Genomic DNA, 18,716 nt, shown 5'->3' on the forward strand with positions numbered 1-18,716 from the left:
TCTGGCTTTCATCTAACATCAAGCCTTCCATCCTTCCTCCAGTCTTTGATAATCGGGAGCAGCATAAAGTATATGTCCTCAGACATCAATAGGAAGAGAAAGCTCGTTCCATCTGCTGCTGCTAAAGCACCACCACAAAAAGTACAGTGCTTAGGATCTGCCTGGAGTTGGTCTTCCCTTAAAGGATCAGCTACCTGGCCCCAGGACTTAGTCCTCAAGCTCCTTATTCTAGAAGTGTCTTTGGAGTCAGTGGTTTATGCCGTGTGCTTATCTGTCTTGGAGTCAGGCTGAGCACAGTGTGAATAAGTGCTGAGCATCAGTAAAAGTTTTCTTTTTCAGTAGCTCTACTTTTGCATTGGCTGTTAGTAGATGATTTGCCAATTCAGGGATTGGAGGGAGGCATCCAGCTACGTCCAAAATTTTGTCCTTGAATACATTCAAGAGATTTGTTGTATGTAATTTTCTTTAAACATTATGAGATAGATATACTAGATCAGTGTTGTCAGTCATCCCCTTTTATTCGAATCAATTTCTGCCTTTCGTGTACACAGTGTATAGTCACATTTTATGGTTTATAATAACAGTCATTCGATGTGTTGAATCACTGAGCTGACCCAGAGATAAAGGTGCTCCAGAGGAACAATCACATATTGTCTGGAACACCTGTGATTGTTACCTTGGCTGCCATAGCAGCTTAGTATTTCTTTAAACATTAGAGCTTAACAACATTCTTCTCAGGGTTGTTATACTTGTCTCTGTATTATACCAGCAGTTGGCTGCAGTTACCTTGTAGACCTCCATTAGCCTCTAGTGAATTACTTTTAGCCACTGCTTAAAGGTAAACCTGTGTGTATTTGGAACAAATTCAGTGCGGAATTCAGACGAGAAGACCCATATTGTACGCTTACAGCAGTTCTTTCTTTACTGACCCTGAGCACCTCCATGCAGGCAGGGTGTTGCACTGTTGTCAACTGAAAGGGGCTCCAGTAAGCAACATGTAAAATGCAATTCTGTCCCAGGGGATAGAGAGTTGCTCTTGGCTCTAAAAGTGGGGGGCTGAAACCTTCCCTTTGCCCTAACTGTGTGGGCTTGGTGGAAAACTCTCCCTTTATCTCAGCACCCTATCTGTAAAATGGGAATAACACTGAAGTATCTGATAAGATTACTGTAAAGGAGATGGCAATTAAAATGGTTAAGCATTTTGCTGCATAGATGCAGAAAGCGTGACAGGTGGTGATCTGCTCAGATAGCTTTTAAAGGCTCGATCTCTTTCTAATTATAGGCTGAGCACATAACGGTGTTCACTCTGAAATCCTCTACAGAGAGATGGCTCATTAATTAGCAAGCAAGGAAGGATGTGATAAAAAAAAAATAAGTGGGAAGCCCCGTCGTTTGCTTAGCAGCCTATTTTCTCATTGGCGCGAGCATTCTGAGTGAGCTCTCAGTGCCTTCCACACTCCCACTGCGCATACTAAAGGGCATTAGGCTTCGCTGAGCAGCTCTATTATCATACATTAACCTTAACAAGGTAGAACAATCTTTTTCTGCAGTGCAAGGGTAATTAAATCTAAACACTCTTGGCCTTTCCAGGATTTGTTGAACAAAAAAATAAAATTGTTAATCAACTCTTTTTTCTCCCCACCCCGCACATTGCCCAAAATAGACAGCATTTTCCCAAGCACCATTTCCTACCCCACATGCTAAATTTTGCTAAATTTAAACTCAAATTCTGGCTCAAAGATCAGATTGCCTCTGCTGCATATTTATGTTATAGGGTGTACTCTTCCCACTACAGTCCCAGCAAGCAACAGTAACTGAAAGATTTGAGAGTAGTTGGCTAAGAGAGACTGAACTATGAGCTAGGATGGCTCAAATCATACCTCTTCCATGAGCTCAGCACATGAATACATGAAGCTGCCTTCTCCTGAGTCAGACCACTGGCCTGTCATGGTCAATAGTGTCTGGTCTGACTGGTAACAGCACAGGCCGAGGTCTCAGGCCGAGGTCTTTCACATCACCTACGGCCTGATCCTTTTACATGGAGATGCTGGAGATGGAACCTGGTACTTGTCAGTTTCTGTTCAGTCAATCTTCTCAAAATATCTGCCTCGATCAGACCAGGCAGAGACAGATTTGGTAAACGGTTTTATTCAGGAATTCCGGTACAACCAACTAACATGAGGCAATTGCCAAGAATGACCGTTTAACTGTAAGGATGCTGACTATACACTCCTTGCCCCTCCCCTTTTCCTATGGAATGGAACTTTTGGCTTTGACAGCCTTTCAACGCTAGAAAACTAAACTGCAACTATATAACTTCCCTACCTTCTGTGCCAGACAGGTTAACCCCTGTCTGACAGTACCTTCTGCATGCAAAGCAGATGCTCTGCCACTGAGCCATAGCCACTTCCCATCATTGTGTTACCTGAATGGGACTCCTTGTGAGTAAGAGGGGGCACTTAGCAGCAAGGAGTAGGCTATACAAGAGGGGTAATGCAGTGGGATACTCCACCAATTTTTACAGGATCCCCTCCCCAAGGAGACTGACAAAACCAGTGTTCTTATATATGCAATCAATTTCCATTTGCATTGCATCCTGATCCCAGTCCAAAAACTCCGCCAAAGCCAGTTATTTTATCTAGAATGTCCTCACCATCTTCTTCTGGGATGGATCTAAACCTCAGGGCAAATTCTTTTTCTTGCATTTCTAAGATTGCCAGGCTGTCTAATTGTTTTTCAATCAGATTATCATGAGAATCTACTTTGTTTTGTAATGTCTCCACTTTCTCCTTAATTTGATTCACTTCTACAGAGACTTGTTTCATAGATTTTGAACTTGCTCTGTCAAAGCAACAATCCTTTTGTCTGTTTCTCAAGGGAGTCCATTTTGGCCCCCAAATTCTTCCCCAATTCATCCATCTTATCAGTCATTTGTTGAAAATATTTTTGAAATTGTTCCATTTCTGGAAGATCTAGAGATCCACGGCAAGTTTTTTTTGTAGTTGTCATAACTTTGTAAATATTTCTGTAGTTGCCAGAAGGGGCCACAGAGTGTCAGTAGACATCTAAAAATCTCTTAGTAGTGTCTCTCCTTCACTATAGCAACCGTATCTCTTCCAAGTCCCATTGCCATAGCAACAGAAAGAAAACAATAATACAGTCCAAGTGCTCTTATCTTGGATAGCCAAAACAAACAGTTGTTTCCCCAGTTTCACTTTCCCAGCTTAACTGTTCCTTTACTAGGCAATGCTTTTAATCGCAAAAGTACTTTCCCCCTAAAAATGTCCAAATCTACATTAATAAATCTTGAACAAACATTCAGTCTTTAGACTTTTCACTTCCCAGGTCTATACATCTTCCCAAAAGCTGGAATAAGAAAGATTTATTCAAACGTCCTTTATAACTCCTTTAAAAAAGGCTCTCTCCCCAAAAGATGTTATCTCATTGTCTTGGAGAAAATCTCTTTTTGTTAACTTAAATTAGTCTCTTCTAACATCAAGAAATGAGGAGCGGAAAGCTTGGTGTCCATTATCGGCTCCAGCACTGCTATAAGTGAAGATAACTTTCCCAGATTCCAAATGCTGTGGCAGAAACCAATGCCAAAACCTCCATAGCAGCAAAAAAGCACCCCCCCCCCCCAGCAAGTAGTCTTAGGAATGCAGATGGGATAAACTCTCGATCTGTCTTTTGATCCAAGCAGATAGTCGAGTGGAAAAAACTCCCACATGACAAATTAGCAGTGTTGTCCCCTCAGCTTACTAGCTGGGCATCTGCCTTCCTTGCCCTCCTCACCTGAACTCACAGGTGAGGAAACTCCCAAGGGATGTGCTGATCTACTTTGTAAGAAGAAGAGTGAAGGAACAAATTCTACAACAGCACTATACCATAAAATTAATAATTGGTGATGCCCAGATTATAGTCTTGAAAGAAATTCCCATCCGATTTCTGCGTAAACACAAGGATTATAACTTTCTGGTGGAAAAGCTAAAACAGAAAAATACTGCTTTTAGATGGGATACCCCAGAAGGTGTGATTTTTACACTTCAAGGGCAAAGATTTAGAATGAACTCAGTACATAAAGCCAGAGACTTTTTTGAAAAATATAGGCATCAATTGGAGCAGAGTAAAGAGGAGGAGGAAGTGGAGGCCCATATTTAATTCTGCTCTTTACTTTGGGATTTTTTATTGGGATCCCCCCCCCAATTTTATTAAATTTTAAAATTTCACAGCACTATGGATTACAAAAGTTTAATATGGAATATCAATGGAGCAAATTCAGCCCCAAAAAGGAAGAAAATTTTTCACTACTTAAAGAAACTAAAATATGATATGATTTGATGGTTGTTGTGGATTTTCTGGGCTGTATTGCCATGGTCTTGGCATTGTAGTTCCTGACGTTTCACCAGCGGCTGTGACTGGCATCTTCAGAGGTGTAGCACCGAAAGACAGGGATCTCTCAGTGTCAAACTTGACACTGAGAGATCCCTGTCTTTCGGTGCTACACCTCTGAAGATGCCAGTCACAGCCGCTGGCGAAATGTCAGGAACTACAATACCAAGACTAGACATGGGCACGATCGGAATTACGGTCTGAAAATTGCCCTGATTTTGGCATTTGCGCCATCGGGACCAGGCTGATCGGTTCCGTCCACGGCTCCCAGTTCAGCGCTCGGGTGGGGCGTTCTATCGGGTCTCGATCAGATTGATCGGTTTACATTCAGGATTGCAGTCTGCAGACAGTCTGGCGCCAGCCATCTGTTCCCGAGGGAACGGAGCCCCGTGGAAACGGAGCCTGGGGAATGCTAGAGCTGTTTGTCCTCCTTCTGTCGCCCTGGAAACGCGAATGGAAGCCCAGCTTTCCTTGATCAGCAGGGCTTCCTTCCAACCACAGAGCAGCCAGAAAAGCGCGCGCCCGTCTCGTCCATTTGGGAGAAGAGAGGGGAGGGCGGGGGAAGGGGGTGTTCTTCTGTAGCCATGGGCACTCAAATCTCATCCCTGCAAAGCCTGAGAGGCAGCTCTTACGGCCAAACACAGCCCTCCTGTGTAGCAGACCCAGGCTTTATAAATAGCCATGTGCTGCGCAACAAAGTTTCACTTTCCGCTCGCGGGTGGAGTGGGACAGAGGCGAGCTCTCGCTTGCCGCTTTTGGAGAGAGAAAGCGCAAGAGAGAGAGGGGGGGAGCTTTAGCTTTGGGCTTCAACGGATAGGGAATTAGCGAAGAGGGAGTTATCTCCTCTGGTTCCAGGGCTGCCACCTAGCTCTGGGGCCAAGCTCGGTGGGCACCTCGGCTGAGGGCTCAGGTCTGGGGGGGAGTGTTGCAGCTGGGGTTGGGCTCTATTCCTATTCTCTCTCTCTGCTTCCAGGGCTGCCGTCTAGCTCTGGGGCCAAGCTCAGTGGGCACCTCCTTGGCTGAGGGCTCACACAGTATTACACACTCTAGTGCCTGGTCATTCTGGTTGGTGGTGGCGCCCTCCCGTGTCGGCCTTCCCGATTCCCGATTCTGTATCGGAAACGGGACTTGATTGGCGAGGTTTGGGTACCTGGGTTCGGCGCCACCGCAGAATCACGATCAGCTAAATTGGGATTATTTTTTGGATCGTGCCCATGTCTAGCCAAGACCACGGCAATACAGCCCAGAAAATCCACAACAACCGTCGTTCTCCGGCCGTGAAAGCCTTCGACAATACATGATATGATTTGTTTGCAGGAAACTCATATTAGGAGAAAAGATATAAATTTTTTGACATATAAAATTTTGGGTGAAGAATTTATAGCAGCAGATACCAAAAAGAAGAATGGAATTGCTTTATACATTAAGCCACATTTAAAGCATAAATTGATAATGAGTGATGAGCATGGAAGATATGTGATGGTAGAAATTGATGTACAGGGGACAAAAACATTGGTGGTGGGTCTTTACGCTCCAAATGAGAATAAAACTGGATTTTGTTTAAAAATTGGGGATTGTTTAACAGATCTAGCATATGAAAACTATTGTTTGATGGGGGTTTGGAATGGAGTGATTGATCCAAAGATAGATAGATGCTCTGAGTAACATATTAAGATGAACCAGGGTAAACTACCTAAAGCCTTTTTTGATCTAATGGACAATTTGGATCTGATTGATTTGTGGAGACAGAAAAATGGTAACACAAGAGAGTATACTTTTTTTCAGAAAGACATAGGTCTTTCTCAAGAATAGATATGATTTTGACATCAAGGTACATTTGCCACCAAGGTGGTTAAAATAGAGGTCCTACCCAAGACATTTTCAGATCATAATCCAGTATCCGTGACTTACAGGGGGAAAGGGGTACCTTTAAGTGGAGATTAAATGAAGCTCTGTTACAAAATGAAGGGACTATCAAAGACTTTAAAAATAAACTAAAAGAATATTTTGAATTAAACTGAAACAAAGGTACAGATATGAGAATGGTCCAGGCTGGAAGTAAAGCATATATTGGTTACCTAATTCAATATAATGCCCAACTGAGAACAAAGAACCAGGAGAAAAAACAACGTATTTTGGAGGAGATAAAGAGCAAAGAAGAAGAACTCAAGAGAGCTCCTGGAAATACTAATATATTGCAACATATTAAGATCTTACAACAACAACTACCAATGTTAATGTCAAGAGAAATGGAAATTAAATTGAATTATGCTAAACAAAGAATATTTGAATATGCAAATAAGCCAGGAAAATGGTTGGCTTATAAATTGAGAAAGGAGAGAGAAATAGAATGATATTGAAAATACAAGAGGCGGATAGGGAATTAACAGACACTGCAGATATACAGAAGGCATTTTATCAGTACTATACAAATCTGTGTAACATTTGTGATGTGTCAGTGGAAAACATAGATGAATATATTAATAAACAGAAGTTACCTAAGATCACAGAACAACAAAGACAAATTATGAATGGACCTATAACAGTAAGAGAAGTGGGAGAAGCCATAAAAAGGAGTAAGTTGGGAAAAGCTCCTGGACCAGATGGCCTCCCAAGCTCCCAAGTAGCTACTATAAGTGTTTTGAGGATGGACTTCTTCAGCCTTTACAAAAGACGATTAACTCTATTTTAGAAGGAGGGAAAATGCCGGACTCATGGAAGGAGGCCAACATAACACTTATTCCAAAAGAGGGACAAAATCACACATTGACAAGATACTACAGGCCAATATCACTATTAAATAATGACTATAAGCTGTTTGCATCGATCTACAGGACATTATTCATGAAGACCAAAGTGGATTCCTACCTAAGAGGCATCTAAAGGACAATGTAAGAACAGTATTGGATATTCTGGAATATTTAGAAAAACGTAATGAAAGACAAGTTGCTTTGATTTTCCTAGACACTGAGAAGGCTTTTGACAATTTAAACTGGAAATTTTTGTTTAAGATATTGGAAGATATGGACTTCGGGGACAATTTTATTAAATGGACTAAGTCAATCTACACAAACCGCGGATAGTCGTGAATGGAGAGTTAACTAAACCATGTAGAATACGAAGAGGCACAAGACAAGGCTTCCCATTGTCACCTTTGCTATTTATCCTGATGCTTGAAGTTTTGAATAGGGACATAAGACAAGATAAGAGAATTCGAGATGTTAAGGTGAAACAGGAGAACTTTGCAGATGATTTGGTGTTGATTTTGGAGGACCCTTTGAAAGGAATTGAAACTCTAATGACAAAGTTGAAAGAATTTGGTGTAGTGGCTGGTTTTAAGGTTAATAAGCAGAAAACCAAAGTCTTAACTAAAAATATGAAAATACAAGATCAAATGAAACTTGAGAGCATAACAGGGTTTAAAGTTCAGAAAAAGGTAAAATACCTGGGTATTACTTTGTCAAATATGAACTGTATGTTATTCCAAAATAATTATATTAAGATTTGGAAAGAAATTAAAACGGATATGCTAAAATGGGATAAAATTAAATTATCACTGTTGGGAAGAATAGCTACAATTAAAATGAATGTCTTACCTAGAATGTTATTCCTACTTCAGACAATTCCTGTATTGACAACAGAGACACCATTTAAGAAATGGCAGAAGGATATATCAAGATTTATATGGCAAGGCAAAAAGCCAAGGGTTAAATGTAAGGTTCTACAGGATGCAAAAGAAGAGGAGGTTTGGGCCTCCCAGATTTGAGATTATATTTTGCAGCTGTTTGGTTTGGATGAAGGAATGGATACTGGTAAAAAACAGAAGATTACTGGACCTGGAAGGGCATGATCTAAAATTGGGGTGGCATGGGTATCTATGGTATGACAAAGTTAAAGCCAACGCAGAGTTTAATAATCATTATGTAAGGTGTGCAATCCTGAGAGTATGGAATAAATACAAACTTAGGTTTTGTTCGAAAATACCTCTCCGGCTGTCATCACAAGAAGCTCATTTTAGATGGGAAATGGTTAGTCCATCTAAATGATTAACTTATCAGGATTTACTGGAGTTCTCTCAGGACCAAGTTAAAATTAAATCAAGAGAGGACTTAGCAGCAAAAGGACACGCCTGTCAGTGATTTCCACATATGCAAATTTTGGAGAGATTTAAACTAGACAAAAGTCATTATGACTTTGAGAAATCTAAAACTGAATTTGAAATAGCCCTTTGTACAAATGATGAATATGTTATTTCTAAAATGTATAAACTTTTGTTGAGGTTTGAGATGGAGGAAGAACAAGTAAAAGAATGTATGATTAAATGGGCGAAAAGTTGTGGACATGTTATATTAATGGAGCAATGGGAAAATATGTATACAAGAGGGCTGAAATTTACATTAAGCTCCAGTATTAAAGAAAATTTTTACAAACTGATGTATCGTTGGTATATGACTCCTGAAAAATTGGCTAGAATGTATAAGGGGGCGTCAAATGTATGTTGGAAATGTGCTAAACAAGAAGGGACATTTTTTCATATGTGGTGCACATGGAAGAAAGCAAAGAGTTTTTGGTTGCAGACACAATCATTGATTCAGAAGATTTTGAAGATTAAACTTCAGCTGAAACTAGAGACTTTTCTGTTGGGAACAATGGACAGTTTGAAAAAAGTTTTAGAACACTGTTTTTATACTTTAGTACAGCAGCAAGAGTACTTTATGCACAAAAGTGGTAAACTACAACATTGCCTACAGTGGAGGAATGGTTGACAAAAGTTTTGGAGTTTGCATTAATGGCAAAACTTAACTGCACTAATTAGAGAAAGGACATTAGTTAACTTTTTGACTGAATGGAAACCGTTAATAGACGTTTTGCATGAAATGGATAACAAGGATTTGATGACATCTGGATTTGTGGATTAAGAAACAGGAACAATAGAAAAAAGAGGGGTTTTGTGACTAACAGAATAAGTGGGACTCTAGAAATGATATATACTTGTTGCGGAGAAAATTGGAACTCAACTTGTAGTGTAATTTAGGGCTTTTTGTTTTCTTTCTTTTCCTCTTAATTTTATAGATATATGTATTGTTAGTGTGTTATGTTTAGAATTGTGTATTTTTTCTTGTTCTCTATGTTTGTTGTTTATTGTGTTGTGGTGTGTAGTTTATAGTTTAAATAAAGAAAATTTTAATACGGAAAACTGGTGTTCTTAACTAAAGAGTAATTTTATTGAGAGGGGAAAACTCACATAAACACAAGAAATATCTCACAAACACACAAGACACCTAGGAAAAGCAGGGGTGAAAGTGGAATAGGTTTGAGGGATTTCAGGGTGATAATCTGGGGAGTAGAGCAGAGTAGTACCCTCTTCCACGGAGGAAGACGGTTTCAAACGGACCAGGAGAGTCTTGGGAAAGTGACCCTAAGGGTACAGCACTCAGACCCAGAGAGAAATTAGAAACTTATCAGAGCAGATTGATGGCTCTCAATCTTGGGCTAGGATTCAGTTACAGAAGGAGGAGATATCGGAATGTGCTAAGTGGGGTAACTCAGCGAGAACCTTTCTTCTCACAGCTGCACGTCTGCAGTGTGGGAAGGCAGGAACTAATCACACCCGATCCTCAGTATTTGTTTTTATTGATTTTAACTTGTTCACCGCCCAAAGCCCCTGAGGATGGGCGGTTTATAAATTGAAATATATAAAATAAATATGTTTGCTTTTGCATCCCATTCATGCTTTACTCTCAGCAACGTTTTGCTCAGCCAGTTGCATTAATTCAAGGGCTCTGATTTTTATATCACAGGCCTATATTAAACATGGTGGAGACCAGGGTCAACTGCTCACAATTGGTCATGTTCTTTTTTCCCATCTACAATGGTATGCAATGGGGGCAAGACACTGGCTTACCTTAAAGTGCTTTTGTACTGAGATAATGAAGCATTTTGAACACTAAAAACATTACCTAGATCATACTGGTTTTACCCCTTTGCGCAATGCCATCCTACATTGTGGAGCACTTTCCTCCAGCATTAAGCACTTGCTAGTCACAAAAGACACAACTCACATTCTAGAGATTTGGAAGTTAGGCAGCTGGTGAACAGGGGCAGGGTCTTGTGGATAGTCATGTCCTGATTGTCCAAGAAATGTATAAGGCACATACAATTTTACCTTGCAGAGGGTGAATCAACACTATTTTAATTTCTCATGCTTCTAGCAAGTCATCATAGAATTTCTTTCTAATGTGAGAAGGGGCTATGGCTGTATGGTAGAACACATGCATTAGATGCAGAAGATCCAAAGTTCAGTCCCTGACATCTTTAGTCAAAGCTCAGAGAGTAGAGCTGGGAATGATCCTTCTTCTCCAAATGACCCGTACAGCTGCTGTCATTGTTGAGCCAGATGGACCAGTGGTCAGCCTGAGCATAACACAGCTTTATATGTTCACGTTGCCACTCTTTTTATATATATATATATATTTAATTTTTATTGGATGGGTTTACAAACATACACATAAAAATCGTGAGCATTTTCCACCCCATTGCATTTTCCCCATCCTTTCCCCCCCCCCTTTTTCTGGTGACTCCCAGCAGTTTTCCATACCCAACTTAAGCTAAATTCTTAAAGTCTATAATATATATCTATATTATACATACTGATCTAATCTATTTACTTATCTTAACTATCTACGCTTAATATACTACTTATCTTAATTAAAAGTATAAAGATTATATAAGTATATAGTAAGTACATATACTAACTAAAAAAAAGATACATATATATGTGTAATATACTATTCCTTAGATACCTATTATCTATATTTCATGCCACTCTTTTTATAAAATAAATGTTCTTTTAGACTCATTTGTGATTTTAACTTCATGTGCATTTCATTGTAAATTGTTTATATTCTGTGTTGGAAACTACCTTGCAAACCAGAAAGGGTTTTAAGTGTTTCCATCTTAAGGTCATCTGCACAAGTCTGAATACAAGAATGCCTAACCTGGATTCATTAGCTTTTCTGTTAGTATGAATTCGGGTGAGGACTTCTAGGTCCTAGGCTTAGGCCTAATTCTATGTCTTTGGGGATTTGTAAATGATAACAGGTTGTACTAGGTTGTACTAGAAGATCAGATCCTTTGTATCAGGTCCTCAGATATTCTATTTAGACTTTATACAATAATAACTTGAATGCTGCATTTTGCTAATTGTTTTGTGCTCGTTTATTCTCTAGATGATGCATACTTACTGCAGGGACTTAATATCGAGGAACTTTACCCCGAAACCTCTAGCTTCATTACATATGATGGGTCAATGACAATTCCACCCTGTTATGAAACAGCAAATTGGATACTAATGAACAAACCTGTTTACATAACCAGGATGCAGGTAAAAAATCAATGCATTCTTGAATCTGTATGACATATCATCTGCTAGAAGAAAGATGTCTGTAGATTAACTTGAGAAGTTAGAATAAAGTCTCAGTGCATTCCTAAGCAGAGGTACATCCTTCTAAGTGCACTGACTTCAGTGAGTTTAGAAGGATGTAACTCAGTTTAGGATTGCACTATAAGGGCCATAGTTGGAGAGTTTGGCTGGCCATTTGATATATGTGAACTTCAGTCCCCTTCATCTCTTCCACTCCTGGCTATGGGTACTGTCCTTCTCTTGCCCATTCTCTCTCCCCCAATTTTTCTTTATCTTTAAGATTCCTTCCTCTTGCCTGCTGTTCTCTTTCTCCTGAAGCATTCCCTCTCCCAAGTTTCCTTTCATGGGTCCCTGCTTCTTGTACCCTTCATTTCCTAGTACCTTTCAACTGCCTTGTGTACACAGCATTTCAGCATCTCACCTTGACCAAGCCTCTGTGGCTGCCCAGCCCCTCTGTAATGTGCACACAGGTGAGCCAATCTTTGCCAGTTGCCCTTCAAACTGAGCATATCCTGATTGACATGCAGGCAGTTCAGCCAGAGGCTTCATCAGTATGTCTGCTGCGGGGGTCTCAAAATCTCTTTCCTCAATAAAATACAGATTTGTGATGCGGGAATGCCTGACTTAGAGAATCTCAGAAATGCACAAAAGTAGTTACTCTTTTTCAAAATCAGCACAAATAATCTCACCTGGCTTCTGGAGTTTTGGTAAATTATGCTCGTTTTTGAGATACAAAAGTAGAAATTTGTAATTCTATGCTATATGTTATGCTAATCTTACAACACAGTGCCATGTCTTTAAAAAGTGAACTGCCTAGCCTACCACCTTGTAGCAGTGCTACAGCCTTGTAGCAGGCTGTAAATATAACTATCGTGGACCAGCCAAACCTTGCAGGAGCAGGACTGAGGCAGCGGGAAGGGTGCATGATGCATAAACAGTGTGGCACTTAAAAGCAACAGAGAAGGAAGTACCTGTGTGGAAGCAACTTGTCCGCTAAGTACTGACCTTGCTGCTTGTATTTGGAATTGATTTCCTCGTCTCTGACCTCAGCCTGAACTGAGAAACCTGGTTCTGGAATACCCTTTTGACATGAAGCTGTGAGTGTTGCCTAACCCGTGCCTGAACCTTGGAACTGTACTCATATAAACTCGGATGCCTAGAAACTACTTCTATCTGCTGGCTGTGTGTGTTCATTGTTCGTTGCCACTGACGAACACAAACAGACAAACAGTAACGAACATGTCCCACTAACAAACATGTTCGTTCTTCATTGTTCGTCGGGGCCAGAACAGCCCTGTTAGACTTAGAGAGCCCATATTCACAGGGAGTGTTTAGCAGGCTGCCCTCCAGCCATCACCCAAGATTGGTCAAGATTGCAATACGGATCTTGGAATTATACATTCCCAAATCCGATGCCCCCAGTAAACTCCCATTTGACACAGTGTGAGCCACCAATTGTCTTTTCCCCCGTGTACAAGTGGTGGACTCTAGGGGGTGGGGGCTTTGGCTGCTCACCAGCAGCACCCCCCATGTGCCTGCCTGCCAGGCCTCCCAGAGGCTACTTTCCGGATGGAAGTAAGTAAGGTGGGTGATATTGGTGGCCGCCGGGCCTGGCGGGTTGGGGGAGGCATTGTTGGGCTGCCTTCCTTCTAGGGGGTGGGGGGTCTGGCCACTCACCAGTGGCACCCCCCATGTGCCCGGCTTCCAGGCCTCCCTGAGGCTACTTTCCACCAAGGTATGATGGTGGGTGATGATTGCGGCTGCCAGGCCTGGTGGTCTGGGGTAGGTGTTGGCAGGCTGTCTCCCCTCTAGGGGGTGGGGTGTGGTGGCTGCTGATGGCTAACATCACCCACCTTCCCGCTTTCGCATAAAGGACGGGAAGGAGAGGAGATGTTATTTGGAGGGGTCAGAGTGTTCCAGAGAGGGAGAGGTTGAAAGAGGAAAGGGGAACTGGGAAGATCCCAACAGTTGCTGCGAGGCCTCTTCCGAGGACCCCACTGAGGTACTCAGCAGTGGCAGATAACATCACCCACCTTCCTGCCTTCGCACAAAGGACGGGAAGGAGAGGAGAGGTCATTTGGAGGGGTCGGAGTGTTCTGGAGAGGGAGAGGTCAAAAGAAAGACCAGGAACTGGAAAGATCCCAATAGTTGCTGTGAGTCCTCCTCCAAGGATCCTACTGAGGTACTCAGCGGAGGCAGCTAACATCACCCACTTTCCTGCCTTTGCGGAAAGGATGGGATGGGCAGGACAGGAGAGGTCATTGGGAGGGGTCGGAACAGTTCCAGAGAGGGCGAGGTTCAAAGCAGGAGGGAGAACTTGTCAGGGAGAAAACGACAGAGGGTTACCACTTCCTGGCCACCTAGCGGAGCAGGACCGTGAAACACCCAAACATTTGTGAGCATCTTTGAAACCTACTGATCTTGTCAACAGCGGAAGCAGCCATCACCCACCCTCCTGCCTTCACGGAAAGGATGGGATGGAGAGGATGGGAGAGGTAGTTGGGAGGGGTCGGAGCAGTTCCAGAGAGGGAGAGGTCGAAAGAGGGGATGTGGAAGTTGACAGGGAGAGGAGGACAAAGACTTCCTGGCCACATTGCACAGCATGACTGGGATGGAGGACCCCAACATCAACCCTGAAGGATTCGCAGACTGCTGCTGGAGAGGCTTCTCCGCCCCTCCTGTGTTGAACTGGAGGCTGCCACCAACATCACTCACCTTCCTGCCTTTGTGGAAAGGAAGTGAGTCGTGGGACCCATTCCCCACATGCACAGCAGCAACAGAAGGTGCCCATAGATGGGGGTCACCATGCCACACAACCATACCTGCAAAAGCTTTTGAGCCGCCCCTTGTGCCAAGAAGCAACGGCAGCAGCCCAGCACCCACCTTCCTGCCTTCACGGAAAGGGTGGGAGGGACTCATTGACAGCCGGTGCCATTGACAGGGGGGTACTGTGCGGTGCAACCCTATCAGCAACGGCCACAGAGCTGTTCCTCATGGCTAAAAATGGTAGCAGCTCACATCACCCCCCATCCTGCCTTCGTGGAAAGGGTGGGATGGGCAGGACAGGAGAGGTCATTGGGAGGGGTCAGAGTATTCCAGAGAGGGAGTGGTCGAAAGAGGGAACATCCAGGAGAGGAGAGGAATGTCCAGGAGAGGAGGACAACAGGTTGCTTGTCATGGCCACATTGCAGAGTGGGACTGGGAAGGCCCAAAGATGGTGGCCGTGGCATGGTAGTCCACCATGCCCAAAGGCGGTGGTAGCTGACATCACCCACCTTCCTGCCTTCACGGACAGGACAGGATGGGCAGGACAAGTTGTGTGGTGGGGTCGTATTGGTGCCATCCAGAGAGGGAGAGGTTGAAAGAAGGAAGGGGAACTTCTCTGGGACAGAAGGACAAAGAGTTCCCCTGCAGAGGACCTCCGTTCCACAGAATCTGCTCCAATCAGAGACAGCTTACCTGTCAAGGCAGTACAGGCAGGCTGCTGCTAGCATCACTCACCTTCCTGCATTTGCGGAAAGACTGGTGTTGCGGTCGGGACCCATTCCCCCCTGCTCAGAGAGGACAGCAGGTGTTCATGGATGGGGGCACTGAGCAGTACAACTTTATCTGCAACAGCAGCTGAGCTGTCCCTCGTGGCCAAAACCAGCAGCAGCAGACAGCTCCCACCTTCATGCCTTCACAGAAAGGACGTGAGTCGTGGTGGGACCCATTCCCCCCTGCTCAGAGAGGACAGCAGGTGTCTATGGATAGGGGGCACCGTGCAGTTCAACCATATCTGCAACAGCTTTTGAATGGCCCCTCGTGCCAAAAAGCAGCAGCAGTGAACATCACCCACCTCCTGCCTTTGTGGAAAGGACAGGATGGTCAGGATGGGAGAGGTCGTTGGGAGGGGTCTGAGCTATTCCAGATATGGGGAGGTTGAAAGAGGGACTGGGAACTTGTCAAGGAAAAGAGGAGGACCAAGGCTTCATGGCCGCATTGTGCGGCAGGACCGGGAAAGAAGACCCCCACATTCGTGAGCCATGAGCTGAGAAACCCACTGATTTTCTCAGTGGCGGCAGCGAACAACACCCACCTTCCTGCCTTTGAGTTGAAGGGTACCCTGAGTTGCAGGGTAGCCGCAGCAGACAACATTATCCAACTTCCTGCCTTCACAGAAAGGATGGGGTGGGCAGGATAGGAGAGGTTGGGAGGCATCTGAGTGTTTCCAGAGAGGGAGAGGTTGAAAGAGGGAATGTCCAGGACCGTGTTGAGGAGAGGAGGACAACGGGTTGTCACGGCCGCATTGCAGAGTGGGACCGGGAAGGCCCAAAGGCAGCGGCAATGGCGTGGTAGTCCCCTGTGCCCAAAGGCTTCGCGGCCAGGATGGGATGGGCAGGATAGAAGAGGTCATTGGGAATGGTCATTCCGATTCCATCCACAAAGGGTGAGGATGAAAGAGGGACTGTCTGGGAAATTGTCAGTGAGAGGACAGGATGGGCAGGACAAGTTGTGGGGAAGGGTTGTATTGTTGCCATCAAGAGAGGGAGAGATTGAAAGAGGGAGCGGCCAGGAACTTGTCTGGGAGAGGAGGACCACGGGTTGCCAGCCGTGGAAGCAGCCCTGAGAACCGAGGAGTGCTGGAGCCCGCTACACAGGAGCTTGGCTGAGAACCACAGTAGACTTGGGGAGGTTCAGAGGCCAGATAGGTCCAGGTCTAAGGAGGGATGCCCAAGGATGTTGAGGTTGACCTTCACGAAGGTCAACATGTCCACCAGGTCTGGGTGCAGATGTGCGCAGCGGGAACAGAGGAGGTCTCCCAGGTGGGAGAACATCCGCTCGCTCTGCACGCTGGTGGGAGGGCAGGACAGGATGTTGGTTGCCACGATGGACAGGTCCGGCCATATGGCAGAATTACCTGCCCAATACTCCAAGGGGTTGGAGTGGGGGGACTTGGTGGGCTCCGCCAGGTACTCTCAAACCATAGCCACTGCCGAGTCCTCCTCTGCGAACGATGCACCCACTGTGCTGCGGCCAACCACACAGGCCACTGTTGAGTCCCAAAGATCAAGTGGGGCCATTTGGGTGGATCTCTCCTGGCATGGCTCTCCCCCCACCCCTCCTCCTCCTCCTGCTACTCCTTCTCCACAGCTCGCCCCTCGCACCTGCCCGGTTCCCTTCTCTTTCTAGAAACGGAGCACCGCTGTGCAGAGCTCCTTTTTCCAGCACTGCATCTGACACGCCTGCATGTCGATGCTGCCCTTGATCCGGGAGATGGCACCTCGTGGCGCAGAGGATGCAAGCGCTTGGCCACGCATGCCTGGATCCTCATCACAAAGTCCCGGACCCTTGGGAGCAGCTCTTTCTCATGCTCGAGCTCCTTGGCCAGGAACTGGTCGAACCCGTGGATCAGGGGGATGACCTGACCCAGGCTGGCCTCATAGGAGCACAGGAGCTCAGTGGACTCCTTAAAGGGTTTCAGTATCCGGGACATCTGGCCAAGGACTCTCCATTCCATGGAGCTGAGGCTCAGCTCCTCTCCCCTCCTCAGAACATCCGTGGATGACAGGATGTCCTGCAACAGGCCCCTTTGCTCCACCAGACAACATATCATGTCATAGGTGGAGTTCCAGTGGGTGGGCAGGTCCTGAAAGAGTTGGTACTTGGGGGACCCCCTCCCCCTGCCTCTGGAACAGCTAGCGGGAAGAGTTGATGCTGCGGGAGAAGTGGGAAGCGATGCAGTGATAGCTCTCCAGCAGATTGCGCATCCACAAGGTTCCCTTGTCCCAGCTGTCCCTTGGCTTGCTCCCCAGCCCGAGCACGTCCCTCATCACCAGGTGCAGCTTGTGCACCATGCACACCAGGCCAAAGAGGGATGCCTCTTTCAGGGCTGCCAATATGTTGCTTCCCATGTCTGTCACCATGAAGCCATGGACAAACCCTTACGCCCCTCCATCCACTCCCTCAGAGCCGCCTTTACGGTGATGTTCTTCCCAGTATGGCGATGTTCTTCCCAGTATGGACCTCGTCCATCCCTCGGGCCTGGAGAAGAACTACCCTGTAGCCCGGTGTCAAGCATGGCACCTTTTCCTGGGGGCCAGTTCTTGGCCTGGGGTGGCGGAGGTCCTCTGGTTGCCACCAGTGGGTGGTGATGGAAAGGTACCTGTGATGGCAGCTGCTCCAGAGGACCTCCGCCACCCCAGGCCAAGAACGGTACGGCCTTTGGTGGCCGACAGCTCCCTGAGCACCATGTCTTGCACAGACAGGTAGAGGGCAGGCAGGATGCGACGCCCAATGCTGTGCCATGGCGGCATGGAGAACCATGGGGCAAAGTTCTGAAGCAGCCTTTGGAAGCCCATGCCCTCCACGACGGATAGGGGGAATCCTTGCAGGGCAATCTTCTCTGCCACAACACGAATGCCTGCCTCCTGAGCCCTGGACTTCATGCTTTTCAATGGCACTATCCCCGACCCCGAGGGAACAACCTCCGCAAGGGCAGCCTGTCTGACCGTTCCGCTCCCACCAGCAGCACCCTTGGGGCAAGGCTTCTTGCTTGTGATGGATTCCGGTGACCCTCCCACTGATCCCGGCTCAGAGGAGCTGGTAGCCCTCTGTCTCCCCCCTCCAGATGTTTCACTGGCCAAGGACAGACACCACAGGCTCGGGTGGTGTGTCTTCAGGTGCCTGGTCAGGACCATCGATGACAGGTGCTTCGGGTCATTGCCCCTGTGCACCAGGCCACCACAGACACGGCACTGCACTACAAGGGGGTCATTCGGAAAGGCCCAATAGTGCCTCCATACAGAGAGTTTGAACCGTGGCCCACTTACTGTTCCAGGGGAAGGAGGACGAATGGTCACTGGCCACGCTGCGGAGCTGGCAATGGAAGACAGTGTGAGGGGTGGACTGCAGGCAGGGAAAG

At 45.5% G+C, this 18,716-nt stretch overlaps 1 protein-coding gene across 1 annotated transcript in view; it reads left to right on the forward strand.

Annotated features, from left to right (window-relative positions):
* Positions 1 to 18,716, forward strand: part of CA10 (carbonic anhydrase 10) — a 720,933-nt gene that overhangs the window by 694,153 nt on the left and 8,064 nt on the right. The window contains exon 8 of the mRNA XM_054977005.1: positions 11,619 to 11,773. Within this exon, the coding sequence (XP_054832980.1) occupies positions 11,619 to 11,773 (155 nt within the window). The remainder of the gene's footprint in view (positions 1 to 11,618; positions 11,774 to 18,716) is intronic.

The sequence above is a fragment of the Eublepharis macularius genome, chromosome 4, assembly GCF_028583425.1.
Source record: "Eublepharis macularius isolate TG4126 chromosome 4, MPM_Emac_v1.0, whole genome shotgun sequence".
Classification (NCBI taxonomy): domain Eukaryota; kingdom Metazoa; phylum Chordata; class Lepidosauria; order Squamata; family Eublepharidae; genus Eublepharis; species Eublepharis macularius.